Here is a 15482-nt window from a genome sequence, read left to right as displayed (position 1 = left end):
CTGTTGGTGGCCAATGGATTTATGGAACTCAAAGAGTGAGCAGCTTTTTGCTCAGTTCAGGCCAAAAGAGTCAACTTTGCTGAAGCAAGCAAAGTTGGGAAGCCTGTGTCTGTGAGCTTCATTCAACAGCATGAGCAAGCTTCTCTTTCAATTAAGTCAATGATTTGAGCAAGTCATATTCTATGAGGGACTATGAGGATCAACCATATGCACTGTTTCCCTAATTGCTCAGAGAACTGAATAAAATGGGGCAGCAGCTCGCACCTGTTTTAAGACCAGACAGGACATGCATCTTTAATGGGGTTTAACAAGACAGGGTAATTATGAAGCATATTTACACAAGCAAATATCAAAAGGTTGGGAGGGTTCAACAAATAAATGCAGCAAAAAACACAAAAGCGTTCTACACCCAAAAAGGCCCCAAAAGCCTTACAAGAATAAGCAACTAAAAAGAATCAGTACTAGAAGGTATATTGGCAGTAAGACTAAAGAAAACAGGGGCTGCGTAGTCTCGAACCACACTACATTGTGCTCCAGGGGAGGGCATAGCCTGTCCGGGTGCAGATTATTTTTAACCACTTATCAAAGAGGTTTATGTTTCTGCCCTTGGGGACAACTACATTCACAGCTGCATGGAGAACACCTAATGACAAACAATATGCATTTTTGTTAAATTAAAGCACTGTAGATATCTGGCAATTACGAAAAAAAAGAAAAATACTCATAGGAGAATTTGATGCTATTCACGAGTTCCACAAGTGGGATGATTCGATCACTACTAAAGTACTCAAAAGAAAGGCCTATTGCAGAGCTCCACTGCTCTCCACAGCTAGGTTTGCATTCTAGAAATACCATACACAACAAGATGATGGACGGAGTGCAGAAACTTTTCAGCCACTCACCCCCAGTCACAGATTTGAGTTCAATCCATCGTTCTTTTGATCACTATGCCACCCCAGTTTGGGCCCATGCCACCCCAGTTTGGACCCAGCCATATACAAATCAGTCATGACCCTTTTCCATATGGGAACAGTCCAGCCCAGTCAAGTCCAGACATGGGCCCCGTTTTTGCTATACCACAGTTTCAAGCTAGCCTGGCTTTTGAGGGGTGATGTCCCGAGACCAGCCCCAGGATGCTTGTTTTCTGGTCCATGGAGGACCTGGTCTGGCAGTTCAGGCTGGACTGTTCCCATGGCGAACAGAGTCAAGGCTGATTTGCATATGGCTGGGTCAAAATTGATATGGCATGGTGGGCAAAATAACGATGGATTTAACCCAGATCTGTGACTGGGGGTGAATGTTTGACAATGTTCAAGATTCCCTCCATAATTTTTTTGTGTTTCATTCTAGAAATACCAGCAGATACCGATATCCATACAATGAGCAGGAATGTTTACTTCAGTGCACTGGACTAAACTTGGTGACACTGTTGTATATGTACACTGACTGGTTAAGTAAGAAGTGTGCTGCCAATTCGGAATGCTTTGAGATAGCCTTTGGCCACACAATTGATCGACGGAATGCAGAACAAATCAAAACATTCGCCCCCAGTCAAGAGATCTGGGTTAAATTCATCATTCGTTTGCTCACCACGCCACCCCAGTTTAGACCTGGCCATATGCAAATCAGTCTTGACCCTGTGCCTCATGGGAACAGTCCAGCTCGAACTGCCAAGCCAGGTCCTCCCTGGACCAGAAACAAGCATCCTGGGACCCGTTTCGGGGTTTCACCCCTCATCAGCCAGTGGCACAGTGAGATAGCCTTTGGCATTTTTTTCTCACCTGGGCCTAAAAGCCCGGTTTGAATTGGTGCCCAGAGCGGGAGAGATTGGTGACGTCATAACCCTACCAAGATAAATTCCTTTCTCCCCACGCACATTTGTCTCCCGATACTAGCCACGTAAAGCAGTAACTAACTGTTTTTAAGAAATACGAATTATAAATGTGGCATACAATGTAAATTAACAGAACGTTTGGTGAATGAAGCTTCTCCTCAGTAAGATGAACATTTCCTTGCAAAATGTCAACTCTGCAGTCAATAGGCCAAATGGGCTGTATTTACTTACAGTACTGTTTTTCTTGATGAGACAAAACACGTTGCTAAGGATACGTGCGCACATTACGAGATCTTTCTGCTCCTGCAAGTGCATGTGGAGGTGGTGCAACACTACTGGCAGCAGAATACATCGGGAATCTGAAAAACACAAGAGAGGGGACGGATGAGCCACGCCCACGCAGTATTTGTAGCTTAAAAGAGCATTAATTCATGACATGGAGGTCTATATATGTGCCCTCTCGCATACAGTGCACAACACGCTGATGTCACAGGCAATGGAACACGTCGTGGAAATGCTTACAGGAAAACTATGATAAACCGGAAACAAACACGTTTTAATTCACATAGTGAGGAAAATTAGAAACGTTCAAATGTTTTGTACTGTTCTCCTCTATTAAGTATACAAGTCAAACGCTATTTGGCATTTCTTATTGAGGCTGGACTTTCGTACAAGATGTTGCTTCCTTTTAAAATTATTTTTGTTTTCAAAAATGTTCATAATTTTCTTAATCAAAGGCATCACACAATAAATAAATAGGCAAGGAAAGAAAAAGAATAAAAACAGAATGAATCATTTGGAATGTTAAGGATGCAGTTAAGCCTTTTTTTAGACACACAGCCTTATTTTTAGGGTGTTGATTGGCGGTTAGGGCAGGGCGAAGAAGCTGTGGTATAGAGGGTAGGCATTCCGTATCGGTAATGCAGATTCGAAAAGAGCCTTGACAGAATCCACAATAGAATATCACGTGCACTTACTTGTACTTCTGTAGCCATAGAGACTTCTGTTGCAGCTTGTCTGACCCTTAGACGACCACGTTGCTGGATGGGGAGCATTCACAGAAACTCAAAATGAACGCCAGTACATAAATGTATAGTGTGAAATTATAATAGCCCACTGGAACACTATCGCTCCATCACCCTCCTTTTAATATGGATTCCTGTACTGATGCCCACGCAGACTTCAAGGATACACAAGGGGTCAAAGTCGTGGCCTACCACTGCCCACTCTGACAAAAACGAGCAAAAAGAAAGCAGACAACTGGTTCACTGCTGAACTTCTTCTTTATGGCTTAATGTTCGGGAATGATACTGGACCATGTCCGGGTTCCTGCAGATGTCAGATCCACACTCGTGTCTTATGCAAGCATGGGCATTATCCAGACCGGACTACTGAAACAAGCATTTGCAATGCAATAGGTCTCGCATTTACTCGAGTTTAAGCTATTGGCATTGTAAATGACAATGCCTTTTATTTATGTTTTAAAAACCAAAACATAAGTAAAAAGCATTGTCATTTACAATGCCAATAGCTCAAACTTGCGTAAATGCGAGACCTATTGCATTGCAAATGCAAGGCATCACAGACAATGGGATGGCGGGGGGGGGGGGAGGGAGAAGGCACAGACAACAAGAGGGAGGGCAGGCTTGGGTAAACTAGGCACAACAATTGGAGGGAGGGGGGGTAAAGAGGGCACCAAAGCACGTTGAGCCTGTGGTTAAAGAAAGTGAATAAAGAAAATAGTGCTCACAGTCTAAATAACACGTACCGTGTAACAACCGAAGTAAAGGGGCCAGTCGCCATGGGAGGTGGCAAATGAAGAGAAGGCAGTACTAAGAAGGGACTAACAAGACTATTTATGCATCTGAAGCCAGCATTTGGGACAGACAATGACACAAGCCAATGGCAAAAATGGGAGAGTGGGAGGAGCTTGCATTCGCTCCTCCACCACAAGTCTCGCAGAGCAGCGCAGGCGCATGACTCTAATCTCGATCTAATGAAATGTTTGTCAGAAAGTTGCTATAGAGAGATGAGGAGCATTGTTAGTGAGTAATAGTGAGAGAATTCATGGAGGAGGAGGAATTGGGGGAGGGGCGCCTAAAAAGACTGTTGCAGTGTGTGCGACCAGTGCTAGAGCCAGTCCTGGCTGGGAGTGTTAGCCCCCCGAAGTACGGGTGTAGTTGCACCCCTGAACAGAACCCTCATGGCGGGGTCAGGGTGAATGGTAAATGAGCGCCCCCTCCCCTTCCCCAGAAGTTCCATGTTGGTTTTTATAGCGCGCCCTGTGCTTTAAATGGGCCAGTACTATCCGGTACGGAGTACCAGCACTTTTATAGTTTGAGGAGCAGAGTACCAGGACTTCTCAAGAGAAAGGTAATGCCTTTAATTGGAGAGCACCAGCACTTCTCAGAAACAAGCAGGTACTCTGGTACAGAGTACCTGCACTTCTATTTTTCCATTTCAAGAACTGAGTACGCCGGTTTTTGTGCCCACCACTTGCCCGGTACCATAGCACAGTAGAGCGGTACCTATCTTTCGTGTCACACCAACATCACCCTGCATTGTGGGACTTGTCCTATGAGTCCCAGGATGCAGTGAGGTTGGCTATTAAAGGTAGGACTTGCTGACACAGTCAGGCCTTCCTGGAAGCAACGTGCAGATTACTTACGAGAAGGTACGCATGTAAATGGTGTACATACCCGAGAACAGTACGCATATTTCAGGATTACTGTTCCATGGTTTACCTCCACAAATTCATAAAACGTGCACTTTGCAACAGTTGAAGGCATCTGGCAATGGCACACAGTTCCACCAAACCCAGGCAATGATTTAAAGCCTTTACATTATTTTTTAGCAACTCTTTGTGCTTATCAGTGTCATGAGTTCATGCGTAAGATTTGCCAATGTACTGCTTTTTGACTGATTGTCAATAAATCTCGAAAAATCCAAATATCTGATTGCCTGACAGCTATCCGCTCCATGCCCCAGAAGGTTACTCAGTGATGTAAACAGTGGTAAACACACACACAGGCCCTCTAAGTAATGTCCTGGATGGCTAGTGTGCCACGAAACCACACTATTTATTTATTTATTTATAAAGTTTTATATAGCGTGAACAAGATCCCAAAGGATATCAGAGAGCTTTACAAAAAGATGGAAGGAAGTTAATAAGTGCAATAGCGACATCAACAAAAGCATAACAAATACTAATAATTACCGTACAAAGGGGTCAAAGGAGAATAATACAACAAATTATATATAACAGGCTAAGAAGGGGGCAAACGGTAAGGTACAGAAGAGAAGCATCAAATGAAGGTCTTACGGCTGTAGGATCAGAGACTTTGAGCGGATGATCATAACCCATTTAAGGTAAGAACTTGTTCATTAGGAATCTTTTAGCTTCCAGTTTGAAAGCAGTCGTGGAGGAGAGTCTGCGTACTTCTAGCGGCAGTTGGGAGCTACATAAATGCCAGATGACATAACTATACCCTAGAGCTGGTAGCATTCGAGGTGCTGGTTAATACATAAAGAATTTGTTTTCAGTAACATCACTAACTATGGTGAGCCAATCAGGTGCTGGTGCCCGCCCCGCGTACGTTAAGGTTCTCTGTAAGCCCACCAGGAACAAGCTTGCGGAACGGCGCTCGCACCCTAGAACAGGACTCCACACTTATAATTATATTTTGTGTACCATATAGTGCTCCGTGAAACAGTTTGCTACTCCATAGCGCTGCAAATGATAGAGGTTACTATTTCACTGAGGTAGTCATTTTTATTGACCTCTGAATGATACGAAGCTAAGGAGGCCCTGCCAGAACGCAAACCTATTACAGAGAGAACCCACTGAGCTGTCTTATCAGCCTTGGTAGTGTGTCGCCCCTGTGCTCAGCGGGAAATGGACACCTTGTAAAATCCATATTTAAATAATCAGTACCTTGAATACATTCGACACAGAGTTAAACTTTGTAAAAAGTAACATGGGAGAATTGCAAGCCCAGAGTACAGCAGTAGGAGTACAGCAGTAATGAGATGAAGTGTAAGTGTCTAAGTTTTCAGATGTGTTACAGGTTGTAAACATGGAGGCACAGGCCAGCGTGACACACCTGCACGCCACCGTAGCATGGAAAAAGTTAAACTTGTCCCAGCATGCACATGCTTAGTGTTCTTAAAAAACACACTATTGGAAGCTTAAAGTAAGGACATAGGGCCAGATAGCAGAGATAAATAAGGGTGTTCAGTACCCCCTATTAAAATTTGGGCCGATTACTTCACTGAGGAAATAAAAATATTTTTCGAAATCAGGTAAAAATCTGTCTAGATGAAAACTGGATCGCGCCCAGCCAAAAGCAGTAACCACAAGAGCAAACCACCAGCATAAACGAGAAGCAGGTGCCCGGTGGCAGGCAGGCCTCTGCTTCAAAGTCAAGGCTCTCAGTCATGCTGCCACCTCCGGAGCCCTCTGAAGGTTATTATCCTACGGCATCCTGCAGTGCCTTGTGCCTGACCTTTTCTCTCTTAGTCCTCCATATGACGATGATCCGCCAAGTGGGTGGGCTGATGGAGACTTTTCTCTAGCCAAGCATTGGGCGGGTCGAATGCATCTGGTGGACAGTTTGCTTGGTGCCTATCAGATCAACCTGTCATAACAAAAGATTGACTTTCTCTTGTTTTTGGTTACAAATCAATTAGGAATCTGCCATAATCTGGCCCCAATGATATCACAATTAGGTGATGAGCAGAACTCGAGTGAGTATAGGGTGAGCAGTGTGCCTGTGTGAGTCCTGGGTGAGTGATGTCTGTGTGAGTATAGGGTGAGCAGTGTGCCTGTGTGAGTCCTGGGTGAGTGATGTCTGTGTGAGTGCAGGGTCAGCAGTGTGCCTGTGTGAGTGATGTCTGTGACAGTGCAGGGTTGATTATGTCTGTGTTAGCGCAGGGTGAGCAATGTGCCTGTGTGAATCCAGGGTGAGTGATGTCTGTGACAGTGCAGGGTTGGTGATGTCTGTGTAAGCGCAGGGTGAGCAGTGTGCCTAAGAATGCACCATTTGCCCACTCTTTTTTCAAAATGTTCTCGTGGGAGAACCCCCGAATCCCCCATAGGTTGGGGCCTCAGAGTGCTTCTACATCTTCTAATCCAAGAGGTATTATTACCTATTTCCTTCTTTACTCAGGCCTCATGGCAATTCTTAGTGCGGCAAAACAACATAAACAACTTCTCTGGTCTGGCCACAGAATATTCTTCAGTCAAGATGTCTCCAAGTCAACCGTCAACCGACGAAAAAAGTTCCTTGACCTGAGACCCGCGCTTCGATCAATGAATGCACAATACGATTAATTCATCCCTGTTTCTTTAAAGTCACTTATAAACACAGAACTATGAGTTTTGATGACCCTGCTGACCTTCGCAAGTTCATCCACTCTCAAAAAGGAGAAATAATGGAACTTAGCAAGCCATGAAGATATTTTGCTGCAGTTCAACTGTGTTTTGTTCTGTGCTTGTTAAGCTCTGTACGATAGTTTAATATTCTCTTCTGTATTCCCTTCTGTGTTTCCTAGGTCCATCCCCCCTGTTGAGGCTGTTGATGTCTCCTACCTTCGCTGCCCTCATGTACGTACTGTACTTGCTATATTATTTAGTGGCCTCGCTCTACCCTTGTGTACGGTAAGCTCCCTTCATCTTATCCTACTTCTACTTCCTTTTATAACCACTTCCTTCACCCTTCTACGTCATAAACATAAATGTCTTTATTTGTCCCACTTTATCATTTTTTCCTTCTCGATGTTCATCTTCTGTGTGGGTGTTTTGCCTTTCGCCGCACCCCTCCCTTTTCTCAATGCCTTACTCCTTGAATTGTTTTATGGCTAAAATCTGCAGGCTTTTTGTCATCTTCTTCTTGATATTCACTTTGGTGGAGTCCCTTCCTCCACCACCTCTTTTTCTGGCATTTATTCCTTTCTCCTCTCTTCTTTTCCCCATCTCCATTTCTGAGTCCTCATACGTTCATTCACTCTTCAGACATTTTTTTCCTTTTTACTTCTTCACCATGTTTCTACTCGTCACTTATTGGCTTCCTTTTTACACATTCTTCGGATTTCTTCCTCCTTACATTCTTTTATTCTTCGCTGTTTGATTCCTCAATCTTCTTCAACTTTCCTTTTTTTACATTTTCATGACCTTTTGTTCATCCTTTCTAACTGTTAAGTCACTCCTATTTACTGTTCCCCTTTAACCTAATTTACTTTCCAATCCTCTATCTCTTTTTACTTCTTACTCATGAAAGGAATACGCATCATAACATGGAATGTTAAGGGATTACGTAATCCCGTTAAAAGACAACGGGTGCTTTCGCACCTTGCCAGATTGAATTGTCAAATTGCAATGTTGCAAGAATCTCACCTCAAATCGCAAGACTTATCAATGTTACGTAAACAATGGGTTGGTGAAATCTTTTGCTCACCTGCTGTTGATAATAAGAATGGTGTAATAATCTTACTTCACAAATCTTTGAATGTTTTATTACAAAATGAGTTTGCAGATGCTAATGGTAGACGGTTAAATTTAGATGTTAAAGTTAATATTTGCCAATTTTCTTTATGCAATGTTTACGGTCCAAATGGTGTGGATGTATCTTTTTGGAGTGACCTTTCTACCTTTCTCTCCTCACATTCCGTTAAGCACTTGATTTTGGGTGGGGACTGTAACCAACTTATGGACCCGTTCCTTGATCGGAAATCCCAGACCAGATATATTCCAAATAGAATGCAGAAAGGCTTTCTTAAAACCAGGGCCGGACTGGGAACTAAAACCGGCCCTGGCAAAGTGCTCGCCCCCGGGTGGTTTGTGGGTGCCGCTGAGCTCTTTGCTGCAAAAACGGCCCTGTAACAAAAACGGCCCCCAGGGGCCCCAAACTGGCCCCCCACCCGTGCGGCACACCGGGAGACTGCCCGGTGCCTGCTACGGCCAGTCCGGCCCTGCTTAAAACCATTACCAATAGAGGTTTAATAGACACCTGGCGCACTTTTCACCCTGATGTTCTTGAATTTTCATTCTTTTCTCCTGTCCACAAGACACATTCACGGATTGAATATATTTTCCTTACACAACTCGCCTTACAATTTATGAACAAGGTCGAAATTGGCTCTATACTTACATCAGATCATGTCCCTGTTATTCTTGATATGGACTATCCTTTGCCCTCTCCCGCTTCCAAAAGATGGCGCTTTAACACTTCCCTTCTTCTAGATCCACAATTTTCTGAACAGTTTCTCTCCTGGGCCCAGGATTTCTTTCACCATAATCTTTCCTCTGTTTCTCATTTTCACTTTGTTTGGGATGCTTTCAAGGCCTCTTCTAGGGGATTTATTATCGATTTTGTGTCCAGGAAAAAAAGAAAGCTCTTTCACATTCCTTATTGCTTCTAAAACAAATTAAAGCTTTGGAACATAAATACTTTACCACCAACTGCCCCAATACATTACCTCTTCTTATTCAAGCCAAAATGCAATATAATAAACTTTCTTGGGACTCGTCCTGCAATTCCCTACTCAAATGTAATGCTAAAATGTATAGTGGTTGTAACAAGGTAGGTAGATCCTTAGCAAACTACCTCAAGATTAAAAAACAAAAGTCTAAAATCGTTGTCATTAAGGACGACTCCGTTACTTTACACTTTTCGCATTCTAACATGCTTGACTGCTTCACTAAATATTACTCCTTTCTCTATACACCCGAGACTTGCCCTTCTTCAGATTTCATTGATTCCTTTTTTCATAACATCCCTAAATCTCTTGATAATGGCCCCGATCTTACATCCCTTGACGCCCCCATGTCTGCTATGGAACTTATAGAAGCGATGGCTCTATTACCCAAAGACAAAACACCAGAGCCGGATTGCTTTACCGTTCTATTTTTTTCTACATTTCAAAACATTTTTGACCCCCCCCATCTCTTGTCATTGATAAACTCCTTTCTGTCCACTGGCGAGTCACAGGGTTCTTTCACACAAGCAATGCTTTGTTTGATACCCAAAAAGGACATAGATCCCTCCCTGTGCAAGAATTATAGACCAATCTCTTTAATAAACACTGATTGTAAAATGTATGCAAAACTTCTCGCCCTCCGTATTAACAAGGTTATTCCCAACTTCGTTAACATATATCAATCTGGTTTCATAAAGGGTCGCTCAATTACAGATAATTCACGCACCTTTCTTAACATCATACATTTCGCCTCGAAGTCAGATTACCCTATTGCAGCAATCACCTTAGATGCCGAAAAAGCATTTGATAGGGTTAACTGGGATTTCATATTTGGTTCTCTGAAATGGCACGGTTTCAGTCCCACTATCATTAAATATATAAGAATCTTATACTCCGCACCTTCTACTTCTGTTTGGGTAAATAGTTGTCAATCCCGATATTTCCCTCTTCTCAGCGGTACTAGACAGGGTTGTCCTCTTTCTCCACTCCTTTTCATCCTCGCCCTTGAACCCTTCCTAGAGACTATTCGACGTTCTAAACATTATAATGGATTTCATTTTCAAAATGTTGACATTAAATTCACTGCGTATGGCGACGATGTCCTTTTTATTTCCAACCCATCTGTCTCCCTACCAGCCTTTTTTTCCATACTACATAATTATTCTAATGTATCGGGATACAAATGAAACATTGATATATCAGAAATCTTACCTTTAAATAAATTTGGTCTCCCCTCTATGTTTACTGATTATGGCTTTGAATGGACCTCGTCCCACATTAAATGTCTTGGTATTTTATACTGTAATAACCTTAAAGATCTTGTTAAAATTAACCACACTGCAATTCTTAAGAAACTTTCGGCCCTCACCGACAGTTGGTCTCCTCTTTTCCTTTCCTGGTGGGGTAGATTAGCTACGATTAAGATGATGCTTCTTCCAATTATTAATTTCTATCTCTCCATGCTTCCTATTTCTCTCCCCAATACCTTCTTCAGCACCATTAATAGTTCACTCATCAAGCTTCTTTGGAATAAACGCGAAACTAGAGTCTCATTAGCTCGTCTTCAACTCCCTAAAGACTTAGGTGGAGTTAATGTTACCAACCTTAGATGATATCACTCTGCCTTTACTTTGAAACAAATTTGGACTTTTCTGTCTAACTCCAGTACCTCATCATGTACGGCATGGAGTGCCTTAGAACAAGCCCAATATTCTCCATTTTCCCCTCTCTCCGCTATTCAGGTCACTTTACCTCCGAAACGCATGTCTTTTCTCACTCTTGTTCATTCCATGGCTTTGGTTGTATCCTCGCTTGGTACGCACCTCTCTATTAACAATGGCTCCCTAGACACCCCTCTTTGGTACAACAAAAATTTTAAGATTCATAATTGCGCCCCCTTTTGGGAGGAGTCGATAGATAAAGGTATCATTACCCCCCAACAATTGGTGCAAGATGGAACTTTTTTGCCATTTTCTGAACTTCAATCTCTATATAGCATCTACCTGCAGTACGCCTCTCATTATAGTACACTCAAAGAAGCCCTTACTTGTTACTATTGCCCTACAAACCCTACTTCTAATACTTTACCCGAACACTCAACTCCCCCTTCTAACCCTATTAATTTCTCTACTCAATTCTCAGCAGCCACCATTTATAAGTTACTATCCCTTCCTTCTGCAGTCAGAATCAAGTCCCCCTTGGAATTATTATGGGAAAAAGATTTAGGCCTAGTCCTCCCTTTGCATACCTGGGATCTTCTTTGGTCCAAGATTCACATCACTTCCCACTCAGCCAGCACTACGCAGACCTTATACTATTTTTACAACAGAATATTCCTCACCCCTAGTGAGCTTTTTAGATTTAAACTACTTAATTCTCCTAAATGTTGGTCTTGCCCTCATGATAAGGGGGATCTTCTCCATATGTTCTTTCAATGTCCCTTGGTTGAAACATTATGGTCCCGTATTTGGACCAAACTAAATGATATTCTCATGTCTGATATCCCCTTTCACATTGAACATAATTTTTTGGGTAGTCTTTCCCCCGTGTTTGTTAACTTTCATAACGAAGGTAATTTTATCAATTTATTCTTCGCTATTACTTTTCAGATTATTATTGTTAATTGGAAGGACACTTCAAAAATTTCCTACCAAGCATGGTGGAATTTATTATGTCACCATCATAGAATGGACAGAGCACATGCCACTTCCACCTCCTTGTTGATTAAAAGAGATTTATTATGGTTACCTTTAACTAATTTTTTATCTAGACAGTTAACTTAACTTTCTTTGTTATAATATTGTAATGTTGTTTATTGTATCCCAAATATGACTCTTAAACTGTTTATTTCTCTCTTTCACTTTCTTCTTCAGGACTCTTCTTTCTTACTTTTCCTCTTTCTCTCTTCTTCCTCCCCTCCTCTCGTTCATCCTTTGCTTTTCTCTTTATCCTCTCTTCTCAAGTAAAATGTTCCTAAAAATGCATCTTCACTTAGTATAGTTTTATTTCACAAGTATACTGTGTAATAATCTTTTTTCTTTTATGCTCCACGTTATCAAATTTCCTATTATTAGTATCTGTACTGATGTTTTACGTTTGTTTTATAATCTCAATAAAGCATTGTAAACTTAAAAAAAATAATAACAGTGATATGGGTTTGTACAGCATTAGACCAGCCTCAGAGGATCTGTGCCCATCCTCGGAAGGAATCTAGCATTCCAGAATATGGGATAGAAAGTGGGATGAGAAGCACAATTCTCTTGATGGACTGCAGATCTAATGGTAGACAGGCTGTTCCAGCTGGGTGTGAGCCTACCCTACCATCTGCTGCTCATAATGTTTATTATATTGTAGTTGAGGCAGGGCGAAATCAATACAAGGTGAAGAGCTCTTCACATGGTCATGTTTGGTTCACATGGCTCTAACTTGTTTTCTAAGCATGCACAAGTTTACAGTTTTGGAATGGTGAGATGGATTTGATGGGAGTGGTTTACGGAGGTATTGTCGAGTGAGGTCCAGAATGCCTCCTGCTAATGTCTACAATTATCAAGGATGAAGTGGCTACATATTAAAAATGTGCCCATTTTAAGTTATAGGATTCCTCCAGCACGGCTCACATAACGAGTGTCAGAATTTCACCCTTTGCAATATCTGCATTCAGTTATCCGCAATGCAGAGTGTCTTCACATCCAGGATTTTAAGACCCGTAAATTCTGAAACTTATGATTACAGGCTCAGAGATCCTGGGCGCTTTACATGCCTCAGTCATAGGGACTGTGAGCAGCAACCCAGCCTTGTTCCAGCCCGACCAATGCGGCAGCACAGGGGTAGCAGACAGAGCTCCCTTGGATTGGCGGAAGACGGTACCCACCACCGATTAACCAACCTAACGCCTCCATTCCACAACGGTCCTCAAGCTGACATTTTCCACTTGCTCTGAGCAGGTGGAACATTTTAGTGGTTTTCTCTCTGGAATCAGGATGAAATACAGGGTCAGATTGGGAGACAGGCAGTCGGGCGATGGGTTGGTGCCTCTGGTCATCTGGGGGCTGGTTTTTTTAGGGCCTCTGTAGATAGGCCCACAGAAACTTGCTGTCTTCCCCAGTCCCCGCCAGACCACAGTAAAGTGGTGCTAGTATCATGGGCACTCCCTCTGCCATGCTGTCAAACTGAGGCTGGGGGCCAGGTGATGTTCTGACCCTTAGGGCATACTCACCTTGCCCCCCTGCCTCGTGCAGCCGACCTGGTCCAGAAGCAGTGTCATTCCCCCACTGGGCCATCACTTCCAGCCATGGTGGCTGTGGGGAGGGTGGGAGTATGCAGGGGCCTCCCAGGAGGAGGGAGGGGAGAAGACACATTCTCACCTAAGTCCCCATGGAGTAGCAGTATCAGCCCCTGTGCTTTTCTTGACCACCCTTCCCTGCCATATCATACCCAGGGCCACTGGAATTATACAGCAGGAGAGGGCCAGAATTATTAAGCAGGGTTGAGCAAATTATGCGACAAGGAAAGGAAAATTATGTAACATAATGCGGCGTATTTTCTAATAGTATTCCTTCTTCATTTCATAATTGCTTTCATTAGGAAGACTGTCTGAACATTGTTTGCACCTTCATTAGTAGCAGTGTAACTTCCAAATTTAGCAATAAGCCACAGAAAGGGGTGCAGTCCAGCTTTGCAAAGGGCCTTCCACTGCGTGGCAACACTTCATCGCCGTTTTAGCAACTTTTGAACCGTTTGAGCTAGAAGCAAAATGTTTTTTTTGTTGTTAAAATCTGTAGATTTTGCAGCGGATGATGGATTATGTGGCAGTTGCAGTAAACCTATAATTATGCGAAAATCGCCACAGTCGCACCATCACATATTTCCGGTGGCCCTGGTGAAACCCTAGGGCTATACTGGGATGGGGAGGGTGTTAGTAAGTGAAGTGGTCTCGTTAGGGGCCAGGTGTGGTCACCTCGTTCCAGTGTCTTTTAGGCCTTGGAGGAGGGGTGGGAGAGGGTTTGCCTAGACCTCGCTGTGAGGTCACCTTTCCCAGAGGAAATAAAAACATAGGATGTAACGCTATGGTCTCAGAGATGCTGTAGGTGTATCGGGGAAGTACGTTCGATTATGTTAGCTCAACATCCAGGGATTCTGGGCAAATCGCTTAATCTCTCTACCTAAAATAAAAATTATTTTGATTTGGTGCAATGTAGCTGGTGCTCATGCTAATTCCTCCAATGCCTTTAGACCGAATTCATGCTACGTAAAGCTACAACAAAAAAAACGAACTATTTGGGAATGTACGCCACTTTTTTTTTTAGGAGTGCCCCGACCTAATTGTGATCCCAAATCCACCTTGATGAAATCCACCGAAAAGAACCGGTATTACTGGGTCCACGCAGCTACTCCCCTTTCACGGAGAGAACCTGTAAATGCTGGAATTCGGTGTGGGGATACTGGCCCGAATCGGAGATTCCAGTCACCCGGTACTCCCACACCAGATTCCACCAAACTCATTATAAGGGCCTAGAATAATCTGTGTTTTTGCATGGTAATCTTCATTCAGCTCGACACTGGCTAATGTGCCAGAAGCAGAGCTTCTCGGTAGATAGTAGGGGGAAGAAAGCGTCAAGGAGGGAATGAGCCTGGAGAGGAATTAGTTACACTTTGTATTTCCATTTCGGAAACAAATCAACATTCAAAATCAAACATGTCTCTTTTCCCATTCTGGATGCATATTCCCTGTATTGGTTTGCATCTTTTTCAGAAGTCAACCTTTTGTGATTGGAAAGAGAAAACTCTGAGCACAGCTCCCCCTCCTGCGTTCACTTTTCCTCCCAGCAGCTGTCAGACACAGTGTCAGCCACTGCACAAAATAAAATTAATGAGTCCAGCTAACAGCACAATAATTAACAACCCGAACCATCAGTCACTTTGTCCCAATTTCTTTTGCAGAGAATACAATTAGCTGACTACTTCGAATGCAAATTCGTGAGTTAAATTCACACACAAAAGGAAACAAGGGTATCTCTTCTCTGCCTTTTTGCACATACATGATCAGTTTAATGTACAGAAAGAATGGGGGAGTCCATGGCGCCAGGTCCATTCATCACCGCAAGTTCAGGCAGATACTGCACTGGTACAAGTGACCACGACATAAACACCAAACACATGCATTCAGCCTCTT

The 15482-nt window shown here is 43.0% G+C and overlaps 1 protein-coding gene across 2 annotated transcripts in view; it reads right to left on the bottom strand.

The window, feature by feature from the left end:
- The window catches only part of DOCK4 (dedicator of cytokinesis 4), a 1604094-nt gene that overhangs the window by 747922 nt on the left and 840690 nt on the right, over window positions 1-15482 (bottom strand). For both annotated transcript variants that reach the window (XM_078674485.1, XM_078674490.1), the window contains exon 24: window positions 2066-2193. In XM_078674485.1, the coding sequence (XP_078530611.1) occupies window positions 2066-2193 (128 nt within the window). The remainder of the gene's footprint in view (window positions 1-2065; window positions 2194-15482) is intronic.

Source organism: Lissotriton helveticus, chromosome 1_1 (genome assembly GCF_964261635.1).
Source record: "Lissotriton helveticus chromosome 1_1, aLisHel1.1, whole genome shotgun sequence".
NCBI lineage: Eukaryota > Metazoa > Chordata > Amphibia > Caudata > Salamandridae > Lissotriton > Lissotriton helveticus.
The sequence above is the reverse complement of the archived record's forward strand: the minus strand, read 5'-3'. Positions and strand labels throughout refer to the sequence as shown.